The sequence below is a fragment of the Diaphorina citri genome, unplaced genomic scaffold (assembly GCF_000475195.1).
Source record: "Diaphorina citri unplaced genomic scaffold, Diaci psyllid genome assembly version 1.1 scaffold2747, whole genome shotgun sequence".
Lineage (NCBI taxonomy): Eukaryota > Metazoa > Arthropoda > Insecta > Hemiptera > Psyllidae > Diaphorina > Diaphorina citri.
The window spans coordinates 1-12030 of record NW_007380164.1 but is presented as its reverse complement, the minus strand read 5'-3'; the positions used below and the strand labels follow the sequence as shown (position 1 = coordinate 12030).

Below are 12030 nucleotides of genomic sequence, written 5' to 3'. Positions count from 1 at the left end.
AAAAAAAAAAAAAAAATGTGGAACGCTATGATTTCCATGTTTTTGGAGTGAGAACGTGAGAAGTCCTTTAATGTGTCTAGCTGCTAGTGTCTTGATTATTTACGGTGCTTGACCTACCAGATATGAGACTTAATGGAAATCGTTAAACCTTGTAATCTGGGGGGCTGGAGTTCGAGTCCCAGTGACGGTTTAAAAAAAAGTATAGACTAATTTAAGGTTGGGAATTCATCGACCGACAAGGTGAAGCGGTGAATCTATGTCTATGTTTTCGAGGCAGTGTACGGTTTCAGTCGGTGTCGACTATGTTTGGACACACTTTACTTATAGGCGAAAGGAGCTAGTGGCAGCAGTCAATTGGTGCTCCATCCAGCAAGGTATGGTATTCTACGCCAGTATTTAGTTGATGATTTTGTCCATGTCCCTTAGTACCATTCGATTTGATAACGACATGAACGACTAGTTGAACATCTTCAGTAACTCACTCACTCACCTGCGTACACTCGTCCTGTGGGATCAGCTTTACCATCATTGATTCGGTTGTCAGGGCTAGGATCACCTTTGACATGAATGCTGACGTCCTGAGGCTTCTCAGATTGGCCATCCCACGTTACCACGGCGAAGTCTTCTCCATAGCCGATCAGAAATTGGTCCTTCTTACCCTCAACAGGCAGCACGAAACCAACTTTGCGGTCTGAAAAGGAGGACATACTCGTATTTAATCGTGTATTTTTTTTACTCGTATCACCTTAACAACGGAGGTTCTATCGTTTTGAAACCGAAGAGTGAAGGAAGACAGGGTAGGAGAAAGCCAGCCGTTCGAACGAATCTCTTTAGGATACTCTCCAAGCTAATTAGGTTGGCTATGTTCTCTTTAACCTAAAGCTTGGTACACACGGTACGACGTGTGTCGAAACCAACTTTGCGGTCTGAAAAGGAGGACATACTCGTATTTAATCGTGTATTTTTTTTACTCGTATCACCTTAACAACGGAGGTTTTATCGTTTTGAAACCGAAGAGTGAAGGAAGACGAAGACAGGGTAGGAGAAAGCCAGTAACGAATCTCTTTAGGATACTCTCCAAGCTAATTAGGTTGGCTATGTTCTCTTTAACCTAAAGCTTGGTACACACGGTACGACGTGTGTTCTCTGCATCTGATGTAATCTAAGCCTTGGAAACGAAAAGTAAGTCAATAGGGGGAATGAAAAACAGTTCGCTTTTTTTGTTTTCATTCCCCCTTTTGATTTTAATTTGTTTTACCAAGTGTTGTGTATACCCTTGAAAGTTCTAACTTTTTAATATTGAAAAGTAAGTGCTAGGTTTCCATCGTACCCTACAGACCTATACCTACACCTCGTTTGATATTCTAATTGACAAAATAAATATGAGGGATGTCAAGTCTCAGTTAAAGTTCTTAAACAAAAATAAAAGGCTCGACGTGTGTTCTCTGCATCTGATGTAATCTAAGCCTTGGAAACGAAAAGTAAGTCAATAGGGGGAATGAAAAACAGTTCGCAAAAAAAAAACAACAACAACAACAACAACAACTGGTGTGAGCATCACACGACTTTCATTACATTACAGAAATAAATAATAATACTTAAAACTAATAATTTATTGGAATTTCCAAATTAAATAAATCCTACAAAAAAAAAAATGGGTAGATTAACTCCACAACCCACAATCCAGATTAAATTAGGTTAGTAGGTACCGTATCTGGACTGGTGATGGTTGAATTTTTCCAAAACACCCATTTTCGATTCCAATATACATGTAGGTGTACTTTCTCATAGTATAGGTTCCATGTGCTAAGGTAATAGAAAGTAAAAAATCCAGACAAAACAACACCTCCCCTTTTCCCTTTCAAACAGTAACAAATTATCATCAATCAAATATTCCTTTGAAAAGTAAGTGCTAGGTTTCCATCGTACCCTACAGACCTATACCTACACCTCGTTTGATATTCTAATTGACAAAATAAATATGAGAGATGTCAAGTCTCAGTTAAAGTTCCTAAACAAAAATAAAAGGCTTTTTTTTCCTTTGAGGCGCTTTAACTCTGGAATACCAGGTCGTTCACGCCGTTAAAAGGCTTTTAATAATGAAGTTTTAAAGAGAAATGCTTCTTGTAACTAGTAAAATTGTAGGAACTCGTGTCACCATCAAATTTTAATAAGTAGACTTAACTGACAACCAGACAAACAAAGTATTCGTTATAGCGGAAAATTAAATCAGAATGCTATACATATTAAGGGGCGGTACCTAACTCTACAAATAAGTGCTTTCGGTCTCAAATTCTCAATAACTACAATTATCATGACTACTGGACGTCAAACGTGTACAGGATGACTCAAAATAATGCTCTCTTAAATAAAAGGAAGCCACTGGGTAAGTTATTTCCCAAGTTATTTTTTTTTTTTATGGAGGGAGCTGTAGCAAAGGTCTTATCATACCGAAAGGAAAGAGTAAAGACAGGATAAGAGAGTCAGCCGTTCCGAGAACGAATCTCGTTTGATAAGATAAGGTTTCTCTAAGATAAGATAAGGTTCGCTCCCGGAGTCCCGGCGGAAATCGAATCGGAGAACTGGCGCTTACAAGGTCGGCCCTCTACCCTTCAAGGTAACTAGGCTGGTCTGATACTTTTCTGTTTGTTAAGGAAAGACACCAAGGGTGTTCCTTTTGAAAGAGAAGGAACACCCTCTGTATACAGATTACAGATACGTACAAATAGCGTGACCAGAGTTATCATTTATCATAGCATTCTTCAAAACACAATAAAGGAAATTTAATAACAGGTGTCATCTGCAGAAATACACGCGACATTTCATCAAAAAGATCAATTATAATCCAAAGAAAATGGATGAAAATCTGGTGTGATTTTATACGACTTTCCTTATCCATAAATTTAATGCAGGAATTTTGTATCAGAAGAAAAGCGAGCATTCTTGGTTCTCTTCTTTCGATTGGTTAAATTTCTGAGAAGAGATATGTATGTACCTTCAACAGTTGACTTATAAGCTTACTAGCTGAATTCCGTCGCTTCGCTCCGGAATACCGCTAGTTCATCCCGAGGCATGGCCAAACTTGTAGAAAAGACATGGCCGAACTTGTAGAAAATATTCATCCCGAGGCATGGCCAAACTTGTAGAAAAGGCATGGCCGAACTTGTAGAAAATAATAAAAAATACGGTCACGCTGCGCGCTCCCTATTAGCTGCATAGTTATCAAACTAAAAACCTATAAACGAAATAAAAAATACGGTCGCGCTGCGCGCTCCCTATTAGCTGCATAGTTATTTATTAAACTAAAAACATAAACGAAACTCAAAATGTTGGTCGAGAGCGGAACATTTCTCTCCCGCAGTCTCTGCACTCGGTGTATTTCTTATGGAGATTTTAGCGATCAAAAATTGATCATATTCTCTCCCGCCGCAGTCTCTGCACTCGGTGTATTTCTTATGGAGATTTTAGCGATCAAAAATTGATCATATCTCAGGATCGGTTTAGGTTTTCGCAAAATCTTTTCTTATTGCACACCTAGACCATAAAAGGAATATTCCTTCCAAATTTCAGCTTTCTAGGTGTTGTGGTTCAGGAGATAGAGCGATCAGTGTGTGAAATGTGAATGGATCTTGATTTTATAATTAAGGAGCGCGGTAGCGCTCCGCCCCGCCAAGTCATATAAGATTATCACAATAAAGTAAATGCATATTTACAATTTACAAAATAGTTAAACCCATTACAGAGACAGTCCTGAATAATCAACACTTTTTGAGGAAACGGGTACATTTTATCAGATTCTTATGGGGATAATAACGTCTGAATAGCGGACACTTTTTGAGGAACAGGGACATTTTTATTAATTTCTCATGGGAGAACCTTTAAATAACGGGCACTCCAAATAGTGGACACTTTTTTTTTCTCTCAAAGGGTTAAGAAAATGTGTATTTTTCCTTCTATCTAAATCTAAAGAAGAAGTAGGTATGTATTGTGTCGAAATGTATTCTTTTGCTGCTCTTCAACAGATAGATCTACATTATCTGCTGTAAGGTCACTGATACGTGAATATTCTGTTTCTCTAATACCTATAAATTGTTTTCTCTAATCCCTGTGTACCTATGTATCATGTTTCTCGCAGTTGGTTTCACGGGAAGATCTCGCGCGAGACGGCGGAATCATTGCTGGCGCCGAAAGAGGACGGTCTCTTCCTCGTGCGAGAATCTACCAACTTCCCTCAAGTTCACAAGTAGATACGTACATATGTAAGTTATTCACAAAAATTCACTCTCAACACTGACTATTCGATCTCCGACAAGCCAACATGTAAAGTTTTTTTTTAACACCCTGGGCTCTTGGTAATTCACTTACGACTGATGGTAGGTATTAGGTTTAATGTCTTCGAGTATGATAATAAGTAGTAATTCCCATCCCCTGACCTTGGCATACAATGTACATAGATATTAGTTCTAGTTCTGACTCACTGGCTAATCTTTCATCTAAAGAGATATTCTAATGTATAGGTAAATTCTTGTACTCTTCACTTCATTGGAGGTACCTTACCTTTATGTAAGTAAGTAGGTACCTATCCAACAAGGAAGTCTAGAGTGTTAGATTTCCGACTCGGAAGTATGTAGTGTAGGTACCTACCTAGGTACCTACTTGTACAAAGAACGCACGATTTTCTTGATTTTCAAAGAGTGGATGAAATGAATAGGTATGTATTTTAGTCGGTACTAGCTGAATTCCGCTAGTTCATCCTGAGGCATGGCCGAACTTGTAGAAAATAATAAAAAATACGGTCGCGCTGCGCGCTCCCTATTAGCTGCATGGTTATCAATCTAAAAGTAAAAACCTAGTGGAAAGCCTGCACAAAACCCAACATAATGTTCTACTTTGCTTTTGTTAGCTAATGTTAGCTTCATGCAAGATAACTTTTTTTTTCCTTCTGCATTAGTGATGTTTATAATTAATCGATTATGCATCATAATCGATTACTTAGAAACTTAGATAATCGTAATCGTATTCGATTATAACAAATAATCGAAAAGGCAATCGATTATGAAAAATAATGGATTATGAACATCACTATTCTGCAGTTTGAACAGCTCCTTGACCAATATCCTCACGAGGCTGAGTGCACCCTGAAATAGCTTAGTAGTACGTGATGCATTCCGGCATACACCTTACTCCACTCCACAGTGCTTAACTCTTTGACACGTTTGGCAACGTAGCCTACTTTTTAGATGAATCCTTGCTGCCATATTCAAATGGATGAACCATAGTAGTACGTGATGCATTCCGGCATACACCTTACTCCACTCCACGTTCACGGGAGTGCAAGCAATAAGTTGACAAAGTTTCATAGCAATCGGATGAGCGGTTTGGCCAGGCATAAAGTTCGAACAAACACACAGACAAACATTCATTTTTACTTTCCTTATCCTATATTTTACCGCTTTTGGCGGTTTTCGGTGTAATTTAACAATATCTCGGGAACGGTAGGTATAAGCTAGAGACTTGAAACTTGGTATGTAGTTCACAAATGTGACAAGGATGCTACACAAAACGTTTGGTTAGGATGGTTGCTGGTTGCTGCGCTTGGCAGTATTTTGACCGCTTTTGGACATATTTTTATATATTAGATATAAGTATAAGCAGCATGTTCTATCATTTTATTTGGCTATGTAGGTAGGTACCTACCTAATACCTAACCATTAGGTTCTGTGGAACCGAGGCAAAAATATACATATCACTCGCAGTAGGTTATGCCCCGAACATCGGACTATGGTCCCATACGGTTATTAGTATTAGGCTTTCACTAAGCCAGCCTAGTTACTAGTTAGCTTCCTTGGTAGCGCGTCTGCCTTGTAAGCGCTAGGCCGCGAGTTCGGTTCCCGCCCGGGGCGGATTTTATCCTGATGGGATAATGTTCGTTCTCCGAACGGCTGACTTTTTCCTATCCTATCTTCCTTCTCTCTTCGATTTCGGGACGATAAGACCTTAGCACTCTTAGCAGTTTCAGTTCCCCTTGTCAAACCTATTAAAGAAAAAAAAAAGTAAAAAGCCTTCACTTCCTCCTATAAGTAAATTTGAAGATTTACGTATGCGTCGGGGGAACGGCTGACTTTTTCCTATCCTATCTTCCTTCTCTCTTCGATTTCGGGACGATAAGACCTTAGCACTCTTAGCAGTTTCAGTTCCCTCTGTCAAATCTATTAAAGAAGAAAAAAAAAAAAAAGCCTTCACTTCCTCCTATAAGTAAATTTGAAGATTTACGTATGCGTCTCGGGAAACCATCACGTGGTAGAGAGAGGATTAAAAAAAATGATTTAAATGATAAAGGGAACTATGACAACGGAGTTCTTATCATTCCTAATTCGAAGAGAGAAGGACAGGATAGGGCGAGCCGACCGTTCCGAGAAGGATCAAAGAAGAAAGAACCTCATCTCTCCAAGATAAAGTTCGCCCTGGGCGAGAATCGAATCCGCGACCTAGCACTTTTAACGCAGGTGCGCTACCCTCCAAACTAACTGGGCTGACAATCTGACATTGCGGAAACCATCACGTGGTAGAGAGAGGATTAAAAAAAATGATTTAAATGATAAAGGGAACTATGACAACGGAGTTCTTATCATTCCTAAATCGAAGAGAGAAGGACAGGATAGGTCGAGCCGACCGTTCCGAGAAGGATCAAAGAAGAAAGAACCTCATCTCTCCAAGATAAAGTTCGCCCTGGGCGAGAATCGAATCCGCGACCTAGCACTTTTAACGCAGGTGCGCTACCCTCCAAACTAACTGGGCTGACAATCTGACATTGCCAAAAAAGTGAGTAGTGCTCACCAGAGCTGTATTTTCTGTACTCAGGTATACCGAGTCCGGATTTTATCTCGTACCATAACGTGTATACTGTATAGAGTAGGACTGTGGGTACAGAAAAAAGAAAAAGAGAAAAGTTACAACGGCTTTCCATTAAAGCCAGCTATGATTTTTTTTCTCCCCGTGTATGGTTCACTTTAACGCGCACACTATTTTTTAACGCGCCTTGCTAGCTTCATCGAGGTCAAAATTTCATGATGGCTCGCTTCATCAAAATGAGAGATAAGAAAAACGAAAATTTGAAATTTTGCAATAGGTACCTATCTGTCGATTCTGTCGCACTGTCGCTGGTCGCTGTGGATTTAAAGATTAAAATAAAGTAATTTTCATGGAGGTGTAAGGTAGGTAATTTTAAATAGATTTATCTCGAAGTAAGGGGATTATGCTTTACCAGATCATGTGATTTTACTTACCCGACTCTTATCTGATTACTGTCTCTTACATTCATCTTGTTTAAACACCGCTTTTAAGAAGTGTGTTTTCCCGTCAGGTGGTGTACTCTGGCCCATACCTTTGAAGAGATGATTCGCACTCTCCATTTAGATGTGTAGAAGCTCACTTCCATCTATTTCTATTAATTCCTAGAGTGAAGTGTGACCTGAACGTACAGTGGATATTTTAGCTAACACCACACTAGTGATAGGAAGTATCATCAATCTCAAACAGAGTGAAGTGTGACCTGAACGTACAGTGGATATTTTAGCTAACACCACACTAGTGATAGGAAGTATCATCAATCTCAAACCTTCAAGCTTCAAGTCACATCGGAACCAGTCATGTGTTCTGTATTAAGGAGACAAGTAGCAGCCTTATGTGCATCTGGTTTAAGACCTCAGGTAAGTCAGAATCTATCAATAAGAGATATGCTGTAATTAGGGTTGCCAACCGTACGTTATTTCCCGGAACAATCCGTATTTTTGTCAAAAATCAAATGTTCCGCCGGAACACACCTTTGTTCCGGTTTTTTTCCAAGTCTATGGAAAATACGGGAATTGACTAATAAACAGAAAAAAATTAAAAAAAAAAAAGTAGAACACGCTGCTTTACATCGGCCATAAACAATGACTTTCGTGTATAATAAAAATCCTTGGGAAAGAATATTGACACTAGACTCCACCTACGTTATTTTTTACCCCTGATGTATAGAACACGCTGCTTTACATCGGCCATAAACAATGACTTTCGTGTATAATAAAAATCCTTGGGAAAGAATATTGACACTAGACTCCACTTACGTTATTTTTTACCCCTGTTTATTCCACTCTTGATGACAGTGAAACTGAAAGGAAAGCTAAGTAAGAAGTAGAAGCTCAGAAAACTTTAATTTAAATTCACTATACTTGGATATTCCTTGACGTTGACTTGATAGTTACTGCGCTACCAAACTAGCTAGTTGCTCTAAGCATCTAACCATTTGTATTTTTCACCCGACAAATGGTATTCTCTCTCGAAGGTAGTATTCGGCTACTGGCATAAATCAACAATAATTGTCATGCTCAATGTAGTTGGGCCCAACAAAATCAAAATTTTCAACTTCCTATTCCTAAAATTTTGTTTCGAAAGTTTTTTTTCTCCATAATTGTCATGCTCAATGTAGTTGGGCCCAACAAAATCAAAATTTTCAACTTCCTATTCCTAAAATTTTGTTTCGAAAGTTTTTTTTTCTCCTTAAATCAAAATTTTCAACTTCCTATTCCTAAAATTTTGTTTCGAAAGTTTTTTTTCTCCTTGCTATCCAATGTCAGCGATCGATGGTTAACCAAATTTCGCAATTTCGGGAATAGCCTAGTGATCGCGATTTTCACCTTGCAAAAACATTCTCTTTTGATCGATGTCGACTATTTTCTACTTTTTCCAACGAACAATTTGAACGTTTTGAGTTTGGCTCACCTACTCTACCTGCGATGCATGTTAAAAATACATAAAAATATGACTACAGTTTACAATGGGATGGTAATTAATGAGAATAATAAGAGATGTACGCAAGTGTTCTGAACTGCGGGAAAATATTCTGTCAACAACTATTCTATCTGCCACCTATGCTACTTGTAGTGTGTGATCAGGTGGTCCTATAGTTTGGATCATGTCTAATCCGGGCCCTGGAGGCATTTCGAATGTTTATTACCCCACATATTGAAAGATTTAAGTCGTTTAGAATGGTAGGCTTTCTAACGGCTTCTTGATCCCTCCCTTTGAGCAGCTTTTTTCCATCCAAAGTTAAATGGTCGGGCACTATTTAAAATTTAAACCCATATTAAGGCCTAAAAATTTCGCGATGTAAAGCCCGCGAATGTACTCATAGATGAAGTAGGTACCTACTCTACAAAGTAGACACAATGTACATTCTGTAGTTCGTACCCAAACAATTAGATGAAGTAGGTACCTACTCTACAAAGTAGACACAATGTACATTCTGTAGTTCGTACCCAAACAATACATTGGGTTGGCTGTAACCTATGGGAATCGAATACCCAGGCTTCACCTTGGACTTGACTCACAGTCCATTCCCACGTTTATGTCAAGATGACGATGACGCGTTACAAAACAGATTTATGTACCTAGATGAGTAGGTAATTTTCTGTCGTGAATCGTAAAATTTCCTTATTTCCACCTCGATTGGATTTAGAGGTAAGTACAGTATAGTGTGTACTGTACGCAACTAAACAAGAGTTCTATGTGAATACCAAGGACTTTATGTGTGTGTGCTTCGAGAGCAAAGTGGAACACTATAGGGTTAAATACAAGGAGGCGCATTTGACCATTGACGATGAGGAGTTCTTTGAAAACCTCGCACAACTTGTAGAGGTAAGACCTATCTATATGTATAACACTAGCTGAATTCCGTTGCTTCGCTCTCCAATATTAGATTTGGTTCCTCTAATGTCGAATCTAATACATGAAAATTAAGAGCATACAAGGGATAACTGAAAATTCCATCATTCTAAACAATATTATAGATAGATAATAGTTATTAGATACTTATTTAATTACATATTCCAGTACAACATGTGATTTGGTATGTGTGATTATGACTTGAGTAGCTGAAAGTTGTACATCTCTCTTATGCCCATGTACCAAACAAATCTAATTTTTTTACTTTGTACTACATAATATCCATCTCAACATTTTTATTTTTTTTCCCTCTCATAATACCTACCTAACTCTCAGACAAGATGGAATTGATAAAATATACACAGAGGAAATTCAGTGACAACCAACAACCATAAAGGTCCCTTTTAAAAAGATTATCCATGAAGTCTACAAGCAGCTTGCAGGAATAAGCATACCTACACACATACAATTAGACAAGGAGTAAAATCATTAATAGAGAAATTAATTGTACCTATAGGTAAAAAAAAAGAAAGATTTACTGCAAAAAAGTAGCTCCAAGAAATGTATATGCCCATGTACCAAACAAATCTAATTTTTTTACTTTGTACTACATTTACTACATAATATCCATCTCAACATTTTTAATTTTTTTTTCCTCTCATAATACCTACCTAACTCTCAGACAAGATGGAGTTGATAAAATATACACAGAGGAAATTCAGTGACAACCAACAACCATAAAGGTCCCTTTTGAAAAGATTATCCATGAAGTCTACAAGCAGCTTGCAGGAATAGGCATACCTACACACATACAAGTAGACAAGGAGTAAAATCATTAATAGAGAAATTAATTGTACCTATAGGTAAAAAAAAAAGAAAGATTTACTGCAAAAAAGTAGCTCCAAGAAATGAAATGGAAAGATCACTTACCCAAAGCACACTTTGTTACAGTCTCAGTAGCTGGATTGAATTTACAAAGAAATTGCCCATTGATATCAACAAAGTACAAACTCTTGGTCTCCTCATCCCAATGTGGACCCTCACCAAGGACAAATGGACCAGCAACTGGTTTCACTTCAACAACCATTTTTTCTGAGATCAAAACTTTGTGGTAGTAACAACCGGTTAATCACAGGTGACCCTGCAAAAGCTTAAAATAAAGATAAGAGTCGGGTAAGTAAAATCACATGATCTGGTAAAGCATAATCCCCTTACTTCGAGATAAATCTATTTAAAATTACCTACCTTAAACCTCCATGAAAATTACTTTATTTTAATCTTTAAATCCACAGCGACAGAAACGACAGATAAGGTATTGCAAAATTTCAAATTTTCGTTTTTCTTATCTCTCATTTTGATGAAGCGAGCCATCATGAATTTTGACCTCGATGAAGCTAGCAAGGCGCGTTAAAAAATAGTGTGCGCGTTAAAGTGGACCATACACGGGGAGAAAAAAAAATCATAGCTGGCTTTAATGGAAAGCCGTTGTAACTTTTCTCTTTTTCTGTACCCACAGTCCTACTCATCTATACATATACACGTTATGGTACGAGATAAAATCCGGACTCGGTATACCTGAGTACAGAAAATACAGCTCTGGTGAGCACTACTGTGAACTCTTGGTCTCCTCATCCCAATGTGGACCCTCACCAAGGACAAATGGACCAGCAACTGGTTTCACTTCAACAACCATTTTTTCTGAAATCAAAACTTTGTGGTAGAAACAACCGGTTAATCACAGGTGACCCTGCAAAAGCTTAAAATAATAATTAAAGCTATGAATGGTTACATAAGTGGCAACTCAAAAGGCAGCTTCAAAAATCTCAAAATCAATGCTTGCCAAAAAGCCTGGACAAATTAAACAATCTAAACTTTTCCAAATTAATTTAAGGATATTAGAAATAGAACAAGAGTAATTAATGAGATAAAAAAAAAAATAATATTTATAAACAGAAGATAAATTAATATATCTACCTAGTAAAAAGGTATCACATAAGAAAACAAAAACAAAAAAAAAATCTACACACTGCTTTTCAGCACTACTTTAAGATATAAGATAACAGTATTTAAGGATATTAGAAATAGAACAAGAGTAATTAATGAGATAAAAAAAAAAAAAATAATAATATTTATAAACAGAAGATAAATATATCTACCTAGTAAAAAGGTATCACATAAGAAAACAAAAACAAAAAAATATCTACACACTGCTTTTCAGCACTACTTTAAGATATAAGATAACAGTAAAACAAAACAATCATTGATATAAAATGCACATACCTCTGCTTGCAAACTTCAGACTAATCAAAATCAAAAACAACACTT

The 12030-nt window shown here is 37.5% G+C and overlaps 1 protein-coding gene across 1 annotated transcript in view; it reads right to left on the bottom strand.

Moving 5' to 3' along the window:
- The window catches only part of LOC103519478 (regucalcin-like), a 14838-nt gene extending 3140 nt beyond the window's left edge, over window positions 1-11698 (bottom strand). The window contains exons 1-3 of the mRNA XM_026830965.1: window positions 11680-11698; window positions 10636-10855; window positions 485-691 (exon numbers count right to left, since the gene is read on the bottom strand). Of these exons, the coding sequence (XP_026686766.1) occupies window positions 485-691; window positions 10636-10792 (364 nt within the window). The 5' untranslated portion in view covers window positions 10793-10855; window positions 11680-11698. The remainder of the gene's footprint in view (window positions 1-484; window positions 692-10635; window positions 10856-11679) is intronic.
- Between the last annotated feature and the right edge of the window lie 332 nt (window positions 11699-12030).